At 36.4% G+C, this 26,779-nt stretch overlaps 1 protein-coding gene across 1 annotated transcript in view; it reads right to left on the minus strand.

Annotated features, from left to right (window-relative positions):
* Positions 1-18,388, minus strand: part of wnt6b (wingless-type MMTV integration site family, member 6b) — a 40,356-nt gene extending 21,968 nt beyond the window's left edge. The window contains exon 1 of the mRNA XM_056465880.1: positions 18,175-18,388. Coding sequence (XP_056321855.1) covers positions 18,175-18,373 — 199 coding nt within the window. The 5' untranslated portion in view covers positions 18,374-18,388. The remainder of the gene's footprint in view (positions 1-18,174) is intronic.
* Between the last annotated feature and the right edge of the window lie 8,391 nt (positions 18,389-26,779).

The raw sequence follows: 26,779 nt of genomic DNA on the forward strand, positions 1-26,779 counted from the left end.
CAAATCTTACACTGACATTACTATACCAGAATATTTTAACTTCGATTTGGGCCCTTTCATACATCCACCGCATAGCGACGGCAGGTGTTTTTTTTTTTTGTTGTGGTTTTAGACTGTCGCAGGTTCTATATCATGTTAATGTCCTGTGCCAAATGCATTTGCACCTATTTGTGTGCCCATGAATGTGCTGGTCTGAAAAAGACGCATGTTATATTTAGATTTTTATTTTTGAAGATAATGAAGCAGCTTTAGCCGAATGACCGAATATTATTATTATTATTATTATTATTATTATTATTATTATTATTATTATTATTATTATTATTGCAGAGTGTGATGTTGCTTTGCTATTTTCCTGCAGAAAATTTGCTACAATTTTTACATCAAAATCAGAAATATATGTTATTTTGTATCAATGTATCAATATGATGTGGGGGGCATCACGGTGGCACAGTGGATAGCACGATCGCCTCACAGCAGGAAGGTTGCTGGTTGCAAGGTGACTCGTACCAAACCGAACCGTACCATACCGTACCAGTCAGTGGAAACGAGCCATTATAGAGCATTTTTGGTCCTTTACAGAGATGGCAAAAGTACACACATCCTTTACTCAAGTAGAAGAACAGATACTCGTGTTTAAAATGACTCTGGTAAAATTTGAAGTACTAAGTTAACGTAAAAAAGTACAGCGTCAAAAATGTTCTTAAGTAAAATTATTCATTACTACTTCCTGATTTTTGTTTCACACTGGCAAGTAGACCTCACATCATATTCATTCATTTTCTTTTTTCAGCTTAGTCCCTTTATTAATCTGGGGTCGACACAGCGGAATGAACCACCAACTTACCCAGCATATGTTTTACGCAACGGATGCCTTTCCAGCTGCAACCCATCACTGGGAAACATCGTGGGACACACTCTCATTTAGACACATACACTACGGCCAATTTACCTTACCCCATTCACCTATAGTACGTGTCTTTGGACTTGTGGGGGAAAGCGGAGCACCTGGAGGAAACCCACACGATCACAGGGAGAACATGCAAACTCCACACACAAACGGCAACCGACCCAGCCGAGGCTCGAACCAGCAACCTTCCTGCTGTGAGGCGATCGTGCTATCCACTGTGCCACCGTGATGCCCCTCACATTATATTAATACATTTATACAAAATAACATATATTTCATTACATATTTCTGATTTTGATGTAAAAATTGTAGCTAATTTTCTGCAGGAAAGTAGCAAAGCAACATCACAATCGGCAATAATAATAATAATAATAATAATAATAATAATATTCGGCTAAAGCTGCTTCATTATCTTCAAAACTAAAATCTAAATATCCCATGTTTTCTGTGTGTTTTTTTTAGAGTATTGTGTATATTTTCTTTCATGGACATAGTCATTAATGCTGTTAATGCTTTTATTTTATGCAAAAAAAAAAAAACAACAAAGAAAAAAAACATTCACAGGGGCAATTACAGCCTCCAATTTTTTTTTCCATGTGATAAATGTATATAATTGTATCCATAAATCACCCAGTATGAATAATTTTGATGTTAAAATATTTGTTAAACTAATTTAAATGAAGACAAGAGTAAAACGGTATAAATTCTGTATCAGGAAATAGGAACTCATTGGAAATAAAAGAAATAAATCTCAATGCATACAGCATTCATAAAAGATTGAACTGTTTTAGGCCCAATCCCAATTCTACGCCTTAGCCCTTCACCTTACCTCCACCCTATCCCAATTCTCTTCATCTTGAAGGCGTAGGGCTAAGGGGAAAGGGTTGATACCCATTCGAACTGAGATTTTTTAGGATCACACTCGAAACAAAGGGGTAAGAAAATTTACCAGAATACACCAGCCACAATGGCAGCATAGCTGCACCCGGAAGTAAAAGATCCACAAATTATAATTTTTGTCATTATTATGAATTTTTACAACAAACAAGCATATGTTTTAATACATTCATAACCGGCTTGTTTTACCGCCATAAAACACTAAAATAAAAAACGCTAAATTTTGCTATCTATAATCCATTATCATAACTCCTTTATAGCAGTCCCACAACATTCTGTCAGTCGATGACACTCAAATACCCTGTCAGAAAAGTTTAGTGGCTGGGAATGAGCTTTTTACAGTGTCTGCTATAATGTTAATGTTGTTTTGGTGTGTTTACATAGATGAATATGGCCACTGTGTAAATACACAGTACAGTTACGATCTTATTGCCACATTAGATCTTTATGATAACATAATATACGCCTTCAGGGATTTTCTAAGGATAAATACCAAAAAATAGTGCAACTGGAAGCCCTTCCCCTTCACACTCTGTTTCAAGGGTCAAGGGAAGATGTAATCAGAAACGAAGTATTTGTTACTGTACATCCCATCTCTGGTCCTTTGCTATGTTAAGGCTGAAATAGAGCATGCCATTTCCAAAAATTACCAATAAATGTACGCTACTAATATTAGTTTGTGTTTGTATGGTACATTTACCATGTGTTTATATGTCATTTCAAAATGCTGCTTTATTTAAACTTTCTGCCACTTCTTGGGGCAGCTGTGTGTGTCAAATATTTTTGTGAAGTACATTTGCTTGGGTTATATATATATTTGGGGAAAAGCGAGCAAAACTATTGTTTACGATAGCAATGGCGAATTGTGTAGGCTACATTTAAATCAGGGTGTCTGCAGGGTCTTAAAAAGAATTAAAAGTTGATCAATCAATCATGAGAAAATTAAGGCCCTCAAAAGGTATTAAAAAGTCTAAATCACGTTTTTAAAAGGACTTAAATGTTGTTCAAGCATTGTCTAAAGTGTTTGACTCAGGGGCGTTGCTAGATATAAAGCTCTACTGGCGCACACATATATATACACACACACACACAATATTTTTTTTTATATAAATATTTATTATAAATAAAAGTATTCTTATTATTATACAATTATTCTTCTAAATAATCTTAAATGTAACTGGAAAACAATGTTAAGACAACTGGAGTGATATGCTAAGATCATTAAGAAATTACTTTTGCATGAATATTAATTTAATTTGAACGAAATTCTATAGACAATTCAATAAAATACAATATAAAGATGTGTTATAGAATTATCTGTTGTAGACTTGACACATGGCAGATAATTAAGTTTATTAAGTCTTTACCTCCCTGACTCGTCATCCCTCCTTTTTGCTTCATACTAAAAAATCTATTATGAGGCATGCTTATTAAGATCACCTTCATATTGTTTAAACTTTAGTTTTGTCAATTTGCAAAACAAAAAAGGCTGTTACGCCGGTTTTACAACGCATGAGCAGCGCGTAACAAGCAGGTAGCCTGCTTTTTTGACGCGCATGTTAACTACCGGGACTCGCACCGGCAGAAGAGCAGCGCGTGCGAGAGCAGCGCATGCGAGAGGCGCGCGGGTTCTCTGCGGACACACAGAGATGCGTCAGTTTGCTTTTTGATTAAACACATTGCTTTCACCAGCGTTGGTTCGGTTGCACATAGGGAATAATGTCTTTATTTCGGAATTACCACTCTTAATCAATACACTTGCATATGAAGTAAATCATATCTCAATGCATTTACTGGGGCACTGGAGATTTTTACTGGGGCACGTGCCCCAGTGAATTGGGTCTAGCGACGGCCCTGGTTTAACTCCAAAAAAAGGGATAAGTATATTTATTTTCCTCCTAATATTAACAACGGTGTGCTCGATCCACATGATTGGTTTGGGCTGGGACGGGTCCGGTCAAGCTTCTCTGTCCGGGTGATGTCGCGTAATTGCACAAACACGTGATGTGACGCTCAACACATGTAGCGAAACCACAGAACGAAACAGATGTCAAAATGAGAAAATGTAAGTTTGCATACTCCTGGTTGGACAAAGATGAATTTAAAGTGGCTAAAGCATGTCGCTCCATGGTTGTGCTCCATTGATTTAGTTAACGACAACTGTTTATTAACAACTGTTTATTAAGATAAAGGGTTGATATTGATTAGAACTTGATGTGGCGATGATGTCTTAAAACATTCTGAGCGGGTCTTTAAAAAGTCTTAAAAAGATATTAAAATTACCTTTAGGATTTCTGCATATACCCTGTACATGGTACAAGATCTAAAATGAGAGTAAAAGACAATGGCTTCCAATACTTTAAGTCCAATAAAATTACATTGTAGCCAAACAAAAGAAGGAATGAACTTGCATACACCACCTTTTCATAGCAGACTCAAATCAGATTCAGGGTTTGAAAATATAAAGCCACTTCTGTCGTCAAATGTATTGTTTCCACCTTTGAATACGTCAACTACAGTTACTTTTGCATGCACAAGGGATCAATTACAAGAGGTCTGGCCATCCCTTTAAATAATAACATGTATTTATGCAGTCCTTCATGCTGAGTGTACTGGTCTCTGACCTGTTCCAGCAGTGGAGCTGGAAATAAAGCATTCTCAATCAGAATTGAAGAAGCGAAAGTTGTTTTACTTATGTTTGAAGGATAAATCATAGGCTTGAAATTGGATTATATATATGAGCAATATCACATGAGTAGCAGTGCGATATGGCTGTATATCGGCACTGGTGGGAGGCGTGCGTTGTGTCCCACCAGGGGCGATATGCAGCTACATTGCACTGCTACGAGTCTGATATTGCGTTTATTGAATAGTTTGACGGCATAATCATGTATATAATAAAGAAAATCAAACGCGGAGAGTCTAAAAAACCCTTTTGTATGAGAAACTACTTTCTTCTGCCATTCATCTACATCTGAAGCTGATGTCAGAACAGCTGAAGCCGTTGCTACTTCACCAACGTCACTTTAGAGCTAGTGTTTGAATGATCCTCTAGAGTATTGTCTAAAGTGATGACAAAACAGGTAATTTTTGCTCACATTTTAAGATTATAAGGCACGAAATGCCATCAATCTACAGAGATTTCCCAGTATTTCTTGGCTGCAATTGGGATTTAACAATAATTAACCCCGAAAAAGCCAGAGCAAAAGCAAACGCTACCAGTTTCTGTGGTATAAATATAGCACTACAAAATACAAAAGAGAGATCGACTTAGAATGTCACTCACCTGATTTATAATGATTTGTTCAGCTGTAGTTTGAATTTCACACTGAGAAAATGCTGTTTTTCTTACCTAAGGGCTTATGATGTGGTCTCTGTCACCATCTTGTGGCGGAACGTCAACCGTCACTTTCTTTGGTCTGCTCAGACAGGCTGATGGCAGCCGATGCACTGATCCAATGCTCCAAATTATTAATATTTAAAAATAGGCACTCCTTATAAAAAAACTATATAGTTGCCATCTAAACAGCTACATTCTCGCCTAAAAAAGCCTCAATAATACATAATGTTGTCCAACAGCTGTAATATATGTCAAACTGCATAGTGCTTGTTGCTGTATATGGGCCTCCAGGTTTGTGGATGAACTGCTATTTATATATATATATATATAAGCTTACTATTACAAATGGTGTTCTGCCGCCTTATGTTTTATGTTTATTTTCATTATTAAAATTATTTAAAGTTTGTCAGTTGTCAGAAAGCCGTGTACTTCATTAAACTTACCTTTTTATCTTTTTTTCCCCTCTGCCTCTTTCTTTCTCTCTATCCCCTGCCCTTTTCTTGAATGCACGCATGAGTTCAACTGTGAGTTCACAGTCACTACTATCAGAATACTGAAGATACCAAACACATCTGCTCAGCAAATGTTCAATATGGGGAAACAAGGATGTTATTTCTGATGCTGAGATTCAAAAGAAACTCTGTGTCCTATTAAAGAATACCAGGGCATTATGCGTCGATAGTGGTTCTAGCTTACTGGGTGGTAAGATAAGATTTAATAAAAGAAAAACAAAAATTGTATACATTTTATAAGTGTATGAGAAAGGAATTGGAGGAGTCCCAATTTTATAGTTAATTTAAATAGTTTTTTAAGGATGGGAAAATACACTGCACCGCGGTGCATGGTCTAGCATGGTTGAGCTTATTCTCTTAATGAGTTATAGGTGTGTTTTGTAAATAAACCAATCAGAGTCTCATCTCCTTTTCCCTTTAAGAGTCAGTTGCGCCACTCCATGGCGCATTTGCTATTTACATGGTGGACTTTGTAAGTGGAAAACCTGAACACTTCAAAACAGTTAAGTAACCAGGTAAACAGCATCTGCAGCAAGAGAATAATGAGCCTAATCCATTCGACCTTTACTTTCACTTTCTCTCTTTCGTGGATAATAAGGAAACGGTGTTGTACGCACTCCACTGAAGACATCCACTAAAGCCTACATAATTAATTTCGTTTGTTAAGCACAAAGATTTGTTTCAAAACTATTTCTAAATTCAGTTCTAATTTCCAGCAAATGAAGAAATGAACATTAATAACGAAGTGTGGTCATATCCAAACACATGTCCTATTCTTATGCCCCATATGGTCCAAAACCTGACAGGTGGACAAATCTAAGCTTGTTTTTAATAAAACAAATATAAATATGCATATAATAAATAATACTAATGATAATAATAACATTATACAAAAGCAAGTTGTCGTGATTAAACTGAAAAAAGGTTTTTCTATTTATAGGAAATAATATTTTTGTAATATTTTAATCCTTTCATTCTTTTTCATTTGTAAAGATATTTGCATATTGCTGTACATCCTGCATGTATTAAGCAATGTTTAAGCGAGGCACACAACTGATGCGCTCTGCACTGGACTTTAGACCTGCTTTGAGCTGGTCTATTGTGCAGTCTATTTTAGTTTCTCAAAATAGCAACGTGCCAGCAATGCACCTTAACACACCTCCTTTTTAGACCAGATTGCCTATGGGCGCACATACAGTATAAGTGCAAATGCATTTACTATTTAAACAGCGTTGTGCAAAACATCAAAATGACACTTGCGTCGAGCTGAACAGAGCAAATAACATTTGCGTCACACCTTGCGCTGCATTCGTTGAGTGTATGATAGGGCCCATTATCTCTAAAGAATATAATAAAAACAAGAATAAAATGTGTAGATTATTTTTTATGTCTGAGTTGATTAACCATTACAAATGGTGTACAAATATTTTTCAGCCAGTTTAGATGTCATTTTATCCTCTCGTATATGGTATATAATAACATTTTCAGAGTCGTAGAATCAGAGGTCATCGCAGAATCAAGGTCATTTTAGAAGATTTAGAAACCCCGGCCGTCGAAGTCTGAAAATGACGCATCTCTCTGGGTCTCTGCAGAGCACTTGAGAATGTCTGTTGGAGTGTTGGCAGCTCTCACGCACACACAATAAGCAGTAGCTACAACATGTGTAGATTGAGAAAAGATTTTCCACTGGTTAATTAATCGCGAATGTTTGGTTATCAAGGGCAGATAAAAAGGTGAAAAAGGATGATAATAATAGTAAAAAAATGTATCACCAGATACATAATTGCAACCCAGGCTCATTCTGAAAACGTAGTCCCGTGGACGTTTCTGGAGACTGCAAATTATGTAGACGGGGGGTACATATGGCTGCCTTTCATTTTTTAAGCGAACACTACGGTGCGGTTTAACGCCGTTCCTTTTCACGCTTACCAGCTGACCGCTAACCTCCATGTGGAGGGCTTTCCCACCGCAACCAGTTTGTCCAGTTAGCTCCTCTGACCATGACAACGACAACCGGGTTCAAGTCCAGGTAAAGAGCAGTTCCAGAAATCAGGTAAGACCAAAAACAGAATCCAAAAAATAAGTGTACAAGTTCATAACAGGATGAGAATGCGGTAAAATCCGAAAACGTGGTAAAAAATCAGATGAGGGGTTTTCTTTTTCTGGACACCATTTGTAAATTGTTGGTTGGGTTTAGGGAAGTAAGGGGGCGGGCGGGTCAATCGGTAAAACTGGTTGGGTTTAGGGAAGGAGGAGGGTGGGTCAGCCGAATGGCCGGTCGCCCAGTCAATCATTCAGTCATTCAGACAGACAGACGGTCGTTCGACAGCGGCCTCTGGTAGGTTTACGCGAGAACAGCGCGCGCATGAACGGCACTTAGCGAAAGACGTTCAAGATGCGAAAAAGCACACACAGCGGCCTCTCGCGGATTCGCGAAAACAAAAACTGCAAAAATACGTACCTCCCAGGATGCATTTCGCGGTCTCCAGAAACGTCCATGGGACCATGTTTCCAGAATGAGCCTGGGTTTGTATAATTGGGTGGCTATTAATGTACCTGGGTGGTCCGTCCAAGCAAAGATTATGTGTGGGAGGCAGTTTTATATATATATATAAAATTTTACTTTATTTATTTATTTTTAATCGATTGGCCTAAATTAACCTAACCTGCCTAGGTAAGTTGCACTTTAGGCTGAATACTAATACCTTGCACAAAATAACTAGTAAAATGTAATGTACTATCATCATGGCAAAGGCAAAACAAATTGGTAGATTAGCAGTAATTAGTATTGCTAATTACCAGAAATTAGTTATTATGTTGGCTTGAGAAAGATAGTATAACATACTGTTACACTACTCTGTCCTCGAAACAAACGTTTCTCCTCCTAGGCCATTCATGCTACAAGGCCCAAATTGGTCAAATGTGCCTTCTGCACTGAAGATTGTTGCTATATCTCCTCATGCCAATAAGACTTATTGTTTTGAATTAAATTTTTTTTAAATATTACATTTAATGACACGGGCATATAAAAATATTATACAAGCCCCAAATTTGGCCAAAAGCTGTGTTCTGCATTCGATTTGTGTTATTATATCTTTTCAGGTTTATCAGACTTATAGTTTTCCAATAAATAATTTTTAAGCATTATTTTTTCTCAAAATATGGCAAATTATTTTTTATTAAACTCCATATTTTTACTGACATGGCAAACCATTTTTACATAATGGCCAAGTCCAGTTTTGTCATAGAGACATCAGGGTTGATTTATATCACTCATATTTGCCAGAAGCATTGATGTATCAACACTAAGCTGTTAATTGTCCCCATTGCAATAAACAGGCTACCCTAGCCACCATTTAAAAACAGAAATAGCTCTAAATTAGGACATCATAGGGACCTGGGTATTAGCTCGTTTGACTCATGGTAGCAAATGGGACTTCCTGTGTACTATGCATGGTAACAGTTATAAGCCATGTGCTAATAACGATTAGCTACATGATATTAATGATTATCTAAGTGCAATAACATATGCTAGAAATGCATTTGTTATTGCACTGTTATTAGCAACCACCTAGCAATGTCATAAACATTTTAGCAATTGCCTCTAGTACGAACCACTTAGCAATCACTGTGCTTCCTGCCAAATCCTAGCGCAGTCACGTTGGCTTTCTCAAGCCAACATCAAAGTTTGTTAACGAACTTTAGGTTCTAGCTCAGGGGTGTCCAAACTCGGTCCTGGAGGCCCGGTGTCCTGCAAAGTTTAGTTTTAACCCCAATTAGACACACCTAGGCCGGCTAATCAAGCTCTTACTAGGCTTATTAGAAACATCCTTGCAGGTTGTGTGAGGAAAAGTTGGAGCTAAAATCTGCAGGACACCGGCCCTCCAGGACCGAGTTTGGACACCCCTGTTGTAGTTTAAACTATTGTTTAAAATGTGTTTTTTTTATCTTCTCTCTGTTAAACATCCCTTTGGAAATATTTGAAAAATAATTTACATTTCACAGAAGGGCTAATAACTTTTGCCTTCAACGGCATATAAATAATAAAGAAATGTAATATATCAAAATTTCTATCTAAATATGATATAAATATACATATACCTCATTTGGGATAGCAATTTAAGCTACATGATATTTCGTAATTCATAAATGGAACATATAATTTTAACTCAAGTGCAAAGCTTGTTGTTATTCTAAGACTTAAACCTGAGGAAAATTCAGTAACCTCTGAACGTCAGACCATGTGCAATTCCAAACACTCACTGACACAGACAGAAACAAGAGGTTTGACAGCAAAATAATGAGTCGCATTCCTGAGGTGACAGGGCAAATTACGCACACACGACGTCCTTATCATTCTGGGGTTTCTAATTGGAACCGCATATTGTCTCTGAGCGATTTTAACGACTTCATTACAACCTCAGAGACAACATGTAAGAGCAGCCGGCAGCATTCCAGCAAATTCTGGCATTGGAAGGCCGCTCCCTTGGGCCAAGAAAACAAGCTCTGGTTTACATGTTTGAATAGGGAAGAAAATAGCCCCCAGTTATTTAGCAAAGGAAGAAATATGCGAGACACTTTGTACAACCCTATCGCACAGTGCAGGAAGTGAACCTGCCTTTGCAGAACTCTAAGCCCTGACACGTGGTCATTAGAGCTGAGTCTCATGGTAATTGTACTAAATGCATGAAAACAGAAGAGCACTTAAGCCTCACCTATAGACACAGAGGAATTTATGATTAATTCCATTTGTGAGGCGGTCTCCCAGCGCTCAGTCTAAGATGGGCTGATGCAGACAGAGGAATCATGTTGCAATCCGTGTGTGAACACGTCCACACTGGAGGCCAAATCGTGAACTCTCAGCTCCAGACCTGGATATGACAAGCCTGCATCTCTCTACATCGCTGCGATATGGGCATGTCTAAAGAGAAATCTCGAGTGAAATTAGGCAAAAAAAAAAATTACTGACCATCTTAACCTCACACCCTGCTGGCTCAGGGCAGAGGATGTTGAGCCAAAATTGTGCCCTCTAATGGTGACAACCTGATTTAAAACAGAAAAAAAGTGGGCAATATGCAAAAAATTGCTTCTGAATTATGACTTTTTGAAACCAAAAAATGGCAAAAAAAAACTTTTTGTGCAATAGATATATAATATGCAAATTTGAAAACATTCCTGTTCTGACATAAGACTAGGCCTATTATGTTTAATCAGATTGCTATCAGTCTCAAATTCATTTTGGAGATTTTTCCACTGTATGGACCCTTTTCACACAACTGTTATGATGCAGTCATCAGCATCCTAAATCCTTGAAAGTATTTAATATTTTGATTATTTTAAAAGTATGAACATTTCTACACTACCTGACAAAAGTCTTGTCATCTATCCAAGTTTTAGGAACAACAAATAATAACTTGACTTCTAGTCTATCATTTGGTATCAGAAGTGGCAAATATGAAAGGCAAAGGCATTAGGACATTATTTCATTAGGACAGTAAGGTCTGACTTTGCTTAGACAAAAGTCTTGTTACTTAACTGAAATAATGTACAGTATAGAATATAAAGTCACGGTGCAGTGGAAAAAGAATTAATACTGTGTATGACTCCCATGAGCTTGGAGGACTGCATCCATACATCTCTGCAATGACTCAAATAACTTATTAATAAAGTCATCTGGAACGGTAAAGGACTCCCAGAATTCATCGAGATTCTTTGGATTCATATTCAATGCCTCCTCCTTCATCTTACCCCAGACATGCTTAATAATGTTCATGCCTGGTGACTGGGCTGGCTAATCCTGAAGCACCTTGACCTTCTTTGATTTCAGGAACTTTGATGTGGAGGCTGAAGTATAAGGATGAGTGCTGTCCTGCTGAAGAATTTTCCACAGTAATGTAATGGGCCGCACAAATGTCTTGAAACCTCAGGCTCTGATGTTGCCATCCACTCTGCAGATCTCTCTCGCATGCCCCCATACTGAATGTAACCCGAAACAATGATTTTTCTTCATCAAACTTTCAAATCACTGATTTTTGTGAGAATCTACGGTCCAATAGGTCTTCACATAGTTTGTCCAAATTAATGTCGGTGAGTGTTTTATAAAGAACGCACACCTATACATGAAAATATAGTGAGGCTCAATGGTGTTTCTGCCATAGAATGTAAAAATAAACTTGCATAAACGCTTCAGACGCACATTGGTGGAGCTGTTTCACTGTTCCTGTCAGCGATCTCCCAATATATCCAGCTGCAAACTCAACCACCATCAGATCGACACGTTTCAACAGATTTAGGGTGTTTTACTGAATTTTACATTTGTATGTTTATATTTTCAGTCAGTCTAGTTTAAAAGCAGAAGCTGGTCTTTGCAATCTCCCTGTTGACCAGTGGTTTTCTTTGAATATGTGAATGTAAAAAAAAAAAAAAAAAAATATATATATATATATATATATATATATATATATATATATATATATTAGTGGTGGGCCGTCTTGTTAACGCGAGACTTTTATAGCGCAATAAAAAAATATCGCCGTTAATCTATTCTCAAAGTTGGATTGGGAGCTGGGTCTATCTACACAAGCGATGATGACTTTCACTTTGATATTTAGCGCAGATGTATACCTGACCCGATGAGCCATCTGACAAAAAGTCTACTTCTGAATCAATCAACAGGATGCCTGACTTTAACTGCAGTTCGGCAGGTTCACTTAAACTCATGAACATTTCAGTCATGCCCCTGTGATAAACCGGGGTATTAGACCCAAATAAAGAGCAAGGACTGCTAGAGTGTTATGGACTTTAATAACGCACGCCGATGGAAAGAAAAAAAACCTTCCGCATTTCGCGATGTGTGTGTGTCTGTGTGTGCATCTGTGCGTCTGTGTGTGTGTGGTCCTTTAGTGGACAGCCGCGTGTATGGATCTTGTTGGAAAATATAGCGAAAAGTCCTACATGATGGTAATAGTTAACTGAATAAACAGTAAACACACGTACATCTTATTGAACATAGTTTATTTTCATCACCAATTATCATAGTTGAACAGTTCTCAAGCAGTTTGTGATGCATTTCATTTGGAAGCAGGAGATGAGCCCCTGGTCTAATGCCCCACCTGGCTTGAGAAACCCATTCTCAAAGACATATTATTTGGCATATTATATTGTGTGACATATTATCACACATATTGTGAATGCCTTTGCAGAATTCAAATGAGATTAATCTAGATTAAAAAATGTATCTATGCCCACCTATACAAATATAATATATATATATACATAAATAATTATAGAAAATAATAGAGAATAATAGATTATATAAATATTAGAAAATAATAGAAGCACAACAATGTTATATATATATATATATATATATTATATATATATATATATATATATATATATATATATATATTATATGTTAATAAATAAATGTTTAAATTAGCATTTCATACTAACATTTTAGTGAAAATGTCAGACAGGTGGGCCTTCAAAAATTAATTGGAGGAAAAAGTCAGCACTGATAAAAGGTTAAGAACCCCTGAGGTAGTGTATGTATTTATGTATGTATTATATAATCTTTGCATCAAATTATCGCTTGTGCGAGACGTATTGAAATGCAATGTCGATGGGCGAAAAAGTAAATTTGACATTGTTCTCTCTTCTGGCTACCGTAAGTTCTTATAACACCATTGTGGAGTTTTTTTAATTATTCAACAAACAGGATCATATAAAAATACATTTTTGTACTCTGCCATTCACTATGTTCTAAGTTTACCCAACTATGACGACTTCCACTATTGAGAAACCTGGAAACGGGAAAAGGGTCCAGTCTCTTTGTGTTGTTCATCAGATCTTTAAAATATAATATTTGCAATTTATTAGCACTGTTGTGGGGTAAATAATGGCCTCTAGTGAACGATTTTATCAAACGTGAAAAGGGAGGGAGTGAACCCTGAGTGGACGGACTAATAATTGTTGAGGCTGCTCAAGTTATTACTCTTCAAGGGCTGAAAAATGTGGCAGATCAATGATTATGCAATTTGGGGATCCTTTTTGGAAAGCATTTATGCACTGAGGTAAACTATACACAACAGCTTGCCTTGTTCTCTCTTGAAACTTGGATGAAACATGCTGAAATTACGGCAGAGGTTTCTAGGTCTCAGGGCAGAGTTCATGCCCTCTGATGGATGTCGCTGACCCATAATCGAGACAAAGATTGATTAAGTTGGTTGGAGAGTGGCAGGTTCCGGTTCCAGAATAAAATCACAGAGGGTGCTTCGGGAGGTTGTGAGGTTGCTATTATTTTCACATTGGATATTTTTTGGGTATCCATTGCATAGTTGTCAGTAGGTAAGCACTGCCATTTTCAGAAAGAAATCCACTATATGAGGTATATCACTACTAAAAACAGCAGTCAATCACTTTGGTTCATTGATTTGGAACAATGCATCAGGTTTGAGTTACATTTATTCCATGGTCTGTTGAAATTCTTGATTAGAATTGGCTGGAGGTGTGCAGTTAAATCATTTAATGCACAGGTTTGTTTCCAGTCAGTTTTGACTAACACTATAGGAATACAGAAGATATGTCACTCGTATAGTTTTGAATGGGGAGAAGTGTAACAGTCCATATCGCAAATGAAGCCCCGCCTACAGTAAAGGAGCCAATCGGCGACATTTCCTCTGGGGGAGAAGCTCTGACCTTTTTGTCAGTGCTTTTACAACAGTTTTTTGTGTCAACAAACACACTGGAATCTCAGCGAATACTTGCTTCACAGACTAAGAAAAATGTCCACGTAAAGTGTTTAAATTAACCCAACTACACTTGAAAAACAAAGTGTTTTTGGTTTTGTAATCTGTATAAACAAACGTTAGTGCAGTCCATCCCGTCAAAACACATCACATGACAGAAACTACTCAAATGCCCACAAACACATTTCTGGAGGAGATTTTGACATCAAGACCAAGTTGTGAATTACTTCTTCGAGTCTCGCTGAGGCCACTTCCAGCTTCCGCCACTGAGACTACAGCCTGAACAAGACGTTTGGGCCAGCGTAGAAATTAAAATGGTTGTGCCCAACTGAGCCTGGTTTCCTCAGGTTTTTTCTTCACTTTTCGCCAATTTAGTGAAGTTTTTTTTCCCCTCTCCGCTGTCGCCACTAGCTTGCATGGTTCGGGGATCTATAGAGCTGTGCATCGTTGGATTTGCTCCTCAGTATTTGGACTCTCATTAGTGATTATTAAACCACAAACTGAACTGAACTTAAACACTACAAACTGAACTACACTGTTCCTATTTACTATGACCCTTTATTTGAAGGCTGCTTTGACACCATCTACATTGTATAAGCGCAATACAATAAAGGGAATTGAATGAATTGAACTTCTGAAGACCAGCACGACCTGACAAAGCATTATTCGGAGGATAATAATGTTAACACACGCCATAATTAGGTTTTGTCTCTTCCTTTCGAGTGGGCATGCCATTAGCTTGGGCCACCTAAAAAAAATTCCAATTATGTTTGATTCGAACGTTTAGAATAAACCAATGAAACAGTTCTGTTTAATTTCAAATTCCAAATTCAATAGGTACTGTAATCATAAGCTTGAGAATTTGATGTTTCCCCCCATTCAGACAGTATGTAGCATTTTAAGATGGCCGCAAGTGAAATTACTTGCCTTAAAAGGGCTTTTAGTTTTGACCCAGGTTGAAATAATGTGCTTCCCTTAACATTAATAGTAACCTAGCAACTCAATGTCAGGGATGCAGTCTTCATTCATCTGTGTGATCTCGAGTACACTGAGATGTACTTTACCCAGGGAGCCGATGCTGAGCAACCAACTCACAATATGGTCAAAAATAATTGAATGAGGTAGCTAACACGTGGTACTGTGAGATATTAGATGTGCCCATGTCATTTACACACACAAGTTCACTCCTCACTGTCTGCCTGTGACTGATTCAATGCAGGAACTAGGAGATCTAGGAAAATTCTGTCAAACGTTGCTCTGTAAGAGCAAATCTAGTTTTAACTTTTTCCATATGAAGTATAAATGACTACAGAATAAGCGGGACATTCCACTCCGCATCTAACAGTTCTTTGCCAACTCTTTGCATCGGTACCCCTTCAAAAATACACACTTAGTAATCAATTTGTGGCATTTTGCTACATTATTCATGTTTAATCAACAATACAGTCCAAATTATGTATGTAATGTATAATACATTTCATTACAATAAACTATAATTGCTTTGGTGATATAAAATACTTTTGGGGCGTAACTGTAATTTGTCCACCACACATACTGTATTCATCTTTTGAGTGTGTCCCTGACATAGTGCACAATAACTCTTTTATGCACATCATGTATATAGTTTTATTTATTTATTTATTTGTACATGAACAATACATTCACTTATTTGTACACACAGCCAAATCACCCCGCAGCCAAGACGGGTTACTCACTGAAGCTAAGCAGGGTTGAGTCTGGGCAGTACCTAGATGGGAGACCATATGGGAAAACTAGGTTGGTGTTGGAAGTGGTGTTAGTGAGGCCTGCAGGGGGCGCTGAACCTGCGGTCTGTGTGAGCCCTAATGCCTCAGTTTAGTGAAGGGGACATATTTCACATAATTCAGACCCATCTCCCACCACCCTCCCGTTTTGTTATTTCTCCTAGAAAACTCCCATTATATCACTCCTTCTCTGCCCTGGTAAAAAAGTTCTCGACTTGTTGATATAGTCTGTAACACCCCTGGGTCGCCGACTATGGTATAGTATGCGATCGCAGTGGCCGCACGAAACCCAGTGCATAGTACAGTTACTTACTCGGTTCTCAGCTGTGTTATTTAGACATCTCACTCCTGACACCAAAGACACCCCCACACACCCCGCCCCACCCCGGTCTCACGGATTTTCAGAGACGAATGTTGGCAGGTATAAGGGACACTATACTGTCAATGAGCACCATCTTTCGGATGAGACTTTAAACCAAGTTCCTGACTCTCTGTGTGTCACGGTTCGTAGAGGGGAAAAAGGGGCGAGGACTCAAATGCAAAATCAAGATGATTTATTAATTAAAATAAAATAAAACAACAACAAAAACCACCCCGAGGGGGAAAACACTAAAATATAACAAACAGAGAAACAAACTTGGTTGGACTGACAAGACAAGGCTGGAGCTGGAACACGGTGGAAGTATAGACATACGATGACGAACTGGCACAGGACAGCAGACATGAGGAGAATATAAGCAGGGTTAAATTAATACACAAACAGATGAACATAATTAACTAATAATGGGGTTAACAAGGAGGGTGGGACTAGACAATAGACGGAGCACCTGACACAGAGACAACACAAGCCAGGTGCTCACATTAAACAGGACAAGAACACGCAGCCAATGAGAGAACTCATTAACTGAGTGTTCTAATGACTGGACAAACACTGAAGCACACAACAAAAGCACGCGACCAATGTAAACACAGAGCCACGTGCTTTGACAACATACGCAAGACACGAGCACACGATAAGTGAACACCTTACCGTGCGCTCACATAAATGCAACGCGCATGTTTCATCTCAGCGCCAACCAAAACCGAAACCAACTAGACGGAGACGCTGAGAATGAAACAGCGCGATGCTGACGAAACAAAACACAAACACGAGTACAAGAGCGCGCGTCCCAAGGACGCGCAGACCCCACGCACCCGCATCAAGCGGAGCGCGCACGGTCCACGCGCACCTTTGATGACGCGCACCCTGACAATGACAAAACAAGTGCTGGACCCAAGAAAACTCGAGCCGAGCACTAACAGGACAAGACAGAGCTAGTGTCCGGATTCTGCCACAAAACAAGAATTAACAAGACCAGAGTGGCAGAACCCTGACCCTGTGGTCATTAAAACTCCCATGGCACTTCTCATAAAGTAGGGATGTAGCCTCGGTGCCCTGGCCAAATTCCTTCATACTGATCATGATCACCCAACCCCCACCCCTAAAAAAAATATATATATATTAAGCCCATCCACCATACTGGCTCTATTACTGTTTCTCCACTCTATCAATAGCTGGTGTGTGGTGAACACATTGACACCGTTGTCCTGTGGCTGCCATCACATCATCCAAGTGGATGCTGCACACTGGTGTGGTGTGGAGAGACACACCCCCCCCCCCCCCCCCAATGATAATGAAACGCTTTTGGTGTATGGCCATACATGACAAATGCGCTATATAAATACACATAACATTACATCTAACCAAGAACAATAGATAAGATGCATGATTGCATGTCAGGGTTTAGCAAAAATGCTAGCTTCCACAATATGTTGAACCATCAATGTAAAGTTTGGTTTGCCATTGGATTCAAGACATCAACAGGTATGTCTGTGAATGGCTGGTATGCTCAACACTACAAAAAGACTTTGTAAACAAACTATTGATGCTCTCCAGAGTGGAAACACATAACAAACTGGAGCGTTTAACATATATGTTTTGACATTATGCTTTTTTACTCACCTTGTTGGAGAATTTTGCCAAAGTACTTGTTCTGGCTGGTGCAGTTCCAGCGTCGAAAGCGAAACTGGTACTGACATTCCCGCACACCCAGCTTGGCGCCCTTGGCAACTTCGTTAACAATCTCCGGCTGGGTCTGGCAGAGTTCGGCCTGCTTGCCCGCCAGACGTTTGGTCTTCCTGCAAATGCTATTCGGGTCCATGACCAAGGGACTCCCCACTGCCCTGAAATGAACAAAGCTTCATCAAATGACTCATCTGAACTACACAAGCTTTCACAAGATAAAGTGTGGTTATCTTCTCAAACCGCACGGCACACAAACCACTTTAAATGATGTAAAGCATTATAAATTTAACGTTCTGTTGCTTTACCGCAAGGTTCACCTCAAGGTCTGAGCAGATCCTCATTCATTTAGAGCTTTCCTCGGTTTCTAGGCGTGCTCATTGTTCCTCGCGGATGACAAAGAAAATATACAAAAAAAAAGGCAACTACTAGAGTCAGACACACTATAATGTCAGCGGTAATCGTATTACCCCTTTGAACACAAACATAACACTGAAAGCAAAAAAGCCACATCTTAATTGCTGGGTTTTATCAAAAGTGACGACAGACGTGTGTTTACACTGGAATCAATTGTTTATTTCAACTGCTAATGGGAGAAGAGGCCTCAGGTCCAAAGCGTGGAGCGCCTGCTAGAGCTTCCCGTGACAGCCGCTATGACGTAATGTGAGAACGGCACAATCCTCCGGTTCTCTCTTTTTAATAACTCCCGCCGTATTGAGTGGAGTTCAGCGTCTGTGATCCGTGCAGCTGAAGTCGGTTTTTATCATTACGTTGCCGTCTGGGGGAGCAGAGCTCTGTGCGAATACCTCATTGCTTTTCATTCACCCCTGTCAGGGCTAATCTTTCAGACTAATAACATTCATCTGCCGTACGAGTTTGTTTTAAAAAGTCAAACCAACGCTCTTGCCAGTCGCCTTCCATGGCGGTCTGATAAGAAATATGAGAGGGGAGATAACAGGCTTTACAAGTGATGCATCCCATCTTGATAGTCCTAATATTTCATTTACATATGACCACTCAACAGAAGTCTGAGCAATGGAGCAGCGCAAGCGTGTTTCGCTCATTTACAAAAGGCCACAGAGGATTCATTTCATTGCACATTAGAAAATGATATATATGCAGTCAAATTAAGTACATTTATTTTATTTAATTTGGATTCTTTTTTTTTAAATAAGCATATAAAAAGCTCATATTTGTTTTAGTGGTGAGAAATTATGAGGGATATTCCACTCTGTGTGGCCACATGAAAAAAAAAATGAAACGTACAAACAATAAACATCTCATGGTCAGTTTTCCACTGTGGTAAATCTAGTAGACATTTTGTAGCCGTTCTTTTGAATCGCTCATGTCTCTCACATCATTGACGGGTCAGACTATTGTTTTTACAGTTTGAGTTAAACCATGTATTATGCTGCAGTTCCTAATAAAGTTGCAGGCCAACTGGCACCTACTCGCCAATGTCAATTTTTACTTACGTTCGGCGCCTGGACAGTGTTCATTTTGGACCATGCTTATAGCAAAAATTAGCAGGAGATGATGGATTTTGATGGATGATGGGCAAACATGTATATATTGATTTTCACAATATTTATATATTTCAAAAGGCATTTTTACACTGCAAAAGCAGCACAATATAGACAGTAAACCATAAATCTCTAGTAATGCTGGTGAGAAAAATATGTGAAGTTTATAAACACAGTGAACCATGTTTAAACTCTATCAGCACTACATTTTGTTGATTTTATCATTTTTAAATCAAATATGCCTTTAAAATATACCATTATATTAAGTTAAAGTCAGAATTATTAAACATCTTTGATTTTATTTTTTTTTTTTTAAGTATTTCCCAAATGATGTTTAACAGAGAAAGGAAATTTTCACAGTATGTCTGATTATTTTTTCTTCTGGAGAAAGTCTTATTTGTTTTATTTCAGCTAGAATAAAAGCAGTTTTTAATTTTTAAGTCCATTTTAAGGTCGAAATTATCTAGCCCCTCTAAGCTATATTTTTCTGATAGTTTACAGAACAAACAATCGTTATACAATAATAATAATATAGTTGAAGTCAGAATTATAAGCCCCCCTGAATTATTGGCCCCCTGTTTTTTTTTTCCCCCAATTTCTGTTTAACGGAGAGAAGATTATTTTCAACACATTTTTAAACATAATAGTTTTAATAACTCATTTCTAATAACTGAATTATTTAATCTTTGCAATGATGACAGTAAATAATATTTTACAATATATTTTTCAAGACACTTCTATACAGCTTAAAGTGACATTTAAAGGCTTAACTAGGTTAATTAGGTTAACTAGGCAGTTTAGGGTAATTAGGCAAGTTATTGTATGACGATGGTTGGTTCTGTAGACAGTCAAGAAAATTTTTTTGCTTAAAGTGACTAATAATTTTGACCTTAAAATGGTGTTTAAAAAATTAAAAACTGCTTTTATTCTAGCCAAAATAAAACAAATAGGACTTTCTCCAGAAGAAAAAATATGATCAGATATCAGACATCCTGTGAAAATTTCTTTGCTCTTTTAAAGATTATTGGGGAAATATAAAAAATTAATAAAATTCAAAGGGGGCTAATAATTCTAACTTCAACTGTATATATATATATATATAGTGCTCAGCATATATGAGTATACTCCATTTTGAAAATGAATATTTTGATCCATTTCTCAGCAAATATGGGTAATATATTGGTGCACTTGAACTAAACAGATTTATTAAACAGATATATTCATTAAAATAATATTTTTCAAAGAACATCTTAAGAAATGGAAAGATAATACATTTAAATTCATGCAAAATATTGCAAAAACATTTACAAACTACAACATTTCAACAACATTGTTTATATTTTTGTTTCTCTTGATTTTGCTATTTTTGAAAATTGTCTTTAATATTTTTCCCTAACATTAATTTGGGCGACAATTTTTTCACCATTATTGTAACTTATTTTGTTAGATTAGCTCCAGATTTGGCTTCAGTGTTGACTAAACTAATGTATATGCACAAAAAATCTTGCTTTACATCCTATAGAAAATATTCATTTAAATGAGAGTGATGAGAATTTGTGAGGGTGTACTCATATATGCTGAGCACTGTACATATATAAATTGTTTACCTTGTTAAGATGAATGTTTTGTTTGTTGTATAGTTGCCATAATTTATGCATATAATGTCATATTTATTTCTAAAATCATTTATACCCTTTTAATTACATTTATTTTTAACACAATGTCAATGGCCTCGTATAGGGTAGGGAATTTTGAAGAGGTTAGAAAGAGCAAGCTAGCTTTAAAGGCATAAAATTCCACATTTTCTTCAGAGCTCTGTCCAAAATCACGCCTCCTCAAAACACACGATCATTCACAATCAGAGCACAGTCTGCAAAGCACCAACATGAGAGGTGTCAATTTTGTAAAGTCGCACACATTGCTTTCGGATTTGTTCCTATCTCATTCACCAGTGAGACAATTTTACAGTTCTCTGAAATACTTGATTCTGACCCATCAATCACGACAGCTCAGATCAACAGGTCACACTTTATTTTGACGGTTTGTTTGTTGAATTTAAGTTACATTGCATTTACATGCCAACTAATTCTCATTAGATTATAAGTAGACTTGGGGGTTGGTTGGGGGTAGGGTTAGTGTAAGTTGACATGTACTTGCAGTTTCTTATAGTCAGTTAAATGTCTGTTGAAGGAGCAGTATCAACAGATATTAAGCAGACAGTCTACTAATAGTCAAATGGACCATTAAAATTAAGTGTTGCCGATGAATGCTTGATTGTTTAGTTTTGTGGCAAGTAGCCATGTGATAAGTGGGATAATGTACATCTAGGCAGTTGTTTTCACAGAATGAAGCCCTTCATTTCATCAGGTCTTCTGGTTTATTCTGTGAGAATACTGCCCAGATGTACATTTTCCCTTACAAAACACATGACATAACAGTAACGAAACAACTTATAATTGGTTAGAACATAGACATTGATGGTTCCAAAAAGAACCTTTAACATTCATAGATCCAAAAGGTTCTTTATAGTGGTTATTTAAATTCTCCACATTAAGAAAAATGTTGATTTAAGAACTGTTGACTTAAAGGCAACCTAACATGCTAGTTCTATGGCATCACTGCAAAAAATACCACTTTGGAACTAAAGCTAATTCCGAAAGTTAAATGTTAGCTAAAAGATCCATTAACCATATCCATGGAAAAAAAACAATGTACAAAAGAAAAACTGTAACCATGGCATATTTTCCAGATTATTTACGTCCCATATTTACCACGTCAAGAAAAAGCAACACTAGAGTTACTTTATCAATTATCCTGTTTCCTTTTCATGTTTCACTTATTGATGGTTCCATTCTTTCACAGCCTCCATATGAAATACAGTGTTTAAAATCAACTGTGGAAAGTAACAATGTCAAATCACTAGCCAGTTTAAGAGGTCACAAAGTTGTTTGCTCAGTTTGCTGACAAAATTAATGTAATCTGTGCAGATTTAGCACACACACCCAATCCATCAGTCAATATGCATGTTAAAAATTTAGCAGCACCTGTACATTTCTGCCTTATATTTAAAACCTTTACAAATAAATAATGCTGATTTGCTGTTTTGAAGAGAATAGTGCAGACCCATTGAACATTGTTTTTTAGCCCATGACTCATTGGAAAAATGTGCCTTGTTTTAAAGATCAACAGTGAATCCCTGAACTAAACCATGCCCTAAACCCAACCAATAGTGTTTTCAAAAACAAAATAAGAAAAAAAGTAGACCGTGACAATCTAGGTTTTACCTTGATTTTACAATGCTTTCACGTACAAGCAATCAGCAAACTTCCATGGAGATAGATTATTCAATTACAAACCATAGACATCTAGCCTGTCACAATAATCAATATGGACTTATAGCACAACACATGGACATGACCTCAATCATTTTTTGTGATGCGTTATGAATCGCCAATACATAAAAACCATTTTAGCAATTTAGATTGTGCAACATCACTATCTCTATTGGAGGTGTTAGTGCAGTGGTTAAAAAACACTATAGTACTATATAAACACTATAGTAGTAGTACTTCAGTATATTTTCATGTGCATGCCTGACAACTGAAAAAAGATCTGGAGCAGATATCGCAGCCTCTGTTACTTTTTATTTGGAACTTTTTGGTTAACATTTATTATTATTTACTTGTTTAGGATATCGTTTTCACGTTCTGATTCCAATGCCTAATCAATAAACTGATAAAATGACTATAATTAAATGAAATAATCTTGAGAATGAAAATGATGTGTTCTTTGGAAGAGTGTACTTGCGTTGTGATGTATTATATTGGTATTCTGGCATTATATAATGTGTGGCAAAATAAATGGTATTAAAATGACAATAACATCGTTTATCGCAATATATTTTGGTGCAATATATCGTACAACAAAAGATATTGTGACAGGCCTATAACATCGGTAAGTTATTTCATGGTATTTTCTTTTGGTGTTGTACAAAGAATTGTAAATATCATTAGTGTGAAAAAGAACAAAAGCTGTTGGTATCATACTGCCTCGTTGTTATTTTTTTTACCTATAACTGCGGTCAAATATATGTTGAAGTTAGTTTTTGGGATTTTGCTAAACTGTAGGCTGAATTATATATTTTCAATGAGCCTGTGTTGCTTTTTTTTACCTACTGGTCAAACAGATTATAAAGAAAATTGCACTGGAATTAACTGTGTGTGTGTCACGGATGGATGAAAGATAATTCTAATAATCTAAAGATTTAAATAAGGTCATGGAACTCTAATTTCATGTCATTCTTTTAATTTCAAATTAAATAGCATACAATGTTTTTGTTTTTATTATTCTTATTTAGTGTATTAACTGTGACTTGAATAATCACAAAATATGTAAGTACTACAGTATGTGGCATAAGGTAATGTACTGAAGTTGCCAAATTGACTGGTGAGTAAAAAACATTTCCAAACCCTGTTGTAAATGTGATGCAACAACATAACTCACGGCTGAACTATCATTGTATGATGCATCATTTGGGAAAAGAACGATGTAGTGTGGAGTGTTTCCCCAAACCGCAATTTCTCTGTCGCAGATTCATCGTTTGAACCACGTTAGCTATAATGTAAATGCCCAAAAATGACGCTCTAAACGGGTGGTGTAACAACCCCCATAATTTTTGGTGCAAAGTATATTGTTTTACACGCAGACGCATTTAAAATAAGTCCAATATTAGTTTTAGTAAAAATGCACTCGTTTTCCATATTAATTGATATGGATATATGTAAAGGACACATATAGGACTTATTTATGTTTCCATTACAAATATTATTGAGAATATTCCATATAAAATTACTTATCTAACCCGTATCTCATATATAAATCCTATAAATCGTTAATAGTTGTAGGCCTAATTTACAGTAGGCTATTTATTAAGAAATGAAAAAAATCCTACTTAATTATTATTATTATTATTAAGTAGTAAATTGTTTATTTTATTTATATATACAGTTGAAGTCAGAATTATTAGCCCCCTTTAATTTAAAAAAAAAAAATGTTTCCCAAATGATGTTTAACAGAGCAAGGAATTTTTTACAGTATGTCTGATGATGTTTTTTCTTCTGGAGAAAGTCTTATTTTTTTATTCAGCTAGAATCATTTTTTTTATCCATTTTAAGGTCAAAATTTTAGCCCCTTTAAGCTCATTTATTTTCAATAGTCTACAGAACAAACCATAGTCATACAATAACTTGCCTAATTACTCTAACCTGCCTAGTTAACCTAATTAACCTAGTTAAGCCTTTAAATGTCACTTTAAGCTGTATAGAAGTGTCTTGAAAAATAAAAATATTTTTACTGTCATCATGGCAAAGATAAAATAAATCAGTTATTAGAAAGAGTTGTTAAAACTATTATGTTTAGAAATGTGTTGAACAATCTTCTCTCCGTTAAACAGAAATTGGGGGAAAAATAAACAGGGGGGCTAATTTCAGGGGGGCTAATAATATATAATTATATTTTTCCACTTTTAAATAGGTCACCTATAGCTTTTGTCATGAGCCACGGCTGTGTTCAAAATGAATGAATAAAATTCACTATGAATAGAACGCAATTGTCAATATGAATCACTAAAACTGAACTGTAAAAATACTTTGAAAGCTAATTACACCTATGAGAGATGACTTTAATGGTGTTTTTTTTGCTGTGAGGCGACAGTGCTAACCACTGAGCCACCGTGCCACCCTAAAGTGTACATATTACTCCATAAAAAAGTGGAAATATGAACAGTTTGATCCCTTGTAAAGATCCCTTGATCCCTTGTTTGATCCCTATGTAAACCACCCTTGACTGAGTATAGATTACATGACAGTTTTAATTTGTAAAATTATTATTGATTTTCTTTTATTCTTTTACATTATTATTATTTTTCTTCCACAATTCAATAAAATATTCTTGTAAGAAAATATCAGCAGTTTGTGGAGACTTTTGGTAACATCTTGTAAAACTGTTTATGAAATAAGCTTTAAGCTTTGACAACAGCTCCTGGATGAGTTTAGAAGAATAAAATCATTTTGATCATGCCAAATAGTCAATAATAAAGCCTTTGTTTTTAAGAAACAAAATGTTTTATTCTAACTTCATGCTTGAATTATGATTTTTTTAAAATAACAAATCCAGCCTTGCAGTATATTGCACAGGTATTTTTTGAGCAATAGCAAAAAATAAATTGTATGGGTCAAAATGATTGATTTTTCTGTTATGCAAAAAAAAAAAAAAAAATTATTCAAATATTAAATAAAGTTCAAAGATATTTTTTTACATTTCCTATTTTAAATATATAAAAACTTATCTTTTGATTATTAAAGTGTATCTGCGAATAACTCAATTCAAACAACTTTATTTGTTTTAGATTTTTTTTATCCTTTTCAAGGTTTCCAAATAGTTGTATCTTAGCCAAATATCCTATCATAACAAGCCATACATCAATTGGAGCTTATTTATTAGATTTATGTGATGTATAATCACATTAAAAAAAATTTGATCACTGCCAAATATTGCCCTATCCAAACAAACCAAACATCAGTGGAGAAATGGAGAGCTTATAAATCAATTTACCAAAAAAAAATCCGCATGACTTCTTTTTTGTCCACGTTTTTGAAATCAGGTAAGCATAACAGATAAATTAGCAGTTAGAGAGAGTCCTGATCAGATTCAAAATGATTATCTATCAAATCTCCCAAAATTCTCTAATGGATCTGGATATTCTGTACTGGATATTTCATAAGATGTCCTATGCCACATTACAGTAAAACACAGATTTCCAGACACTTCTGCCAATAACAAGCCATCACTGTGTCATAATAGACAAAAATGGCATCAATGGCAAGGGATCATTTTTTTTTAATGTTAACTTACCCATATTCTGATGTATTTCTATATATTTACAGTTTATTTAGTTAATGTTTACTTACACATACACTCATGTATTTGTTAATAGATTAGATAACATGGCCTAAACAATTAGC

This window comes from Danio aesculapii, chromosome 9 (assembly GCF_903798145.1).
Source record: "Danio aesculapii chromosome 9, fDanAes4.1, whole genome shotgun sequence".
NCBI lineage: Eukaryota > Metazoa > Chordata > Actinopteri > Cypriniformes > Danionidae > Danio > Danio aesculapii.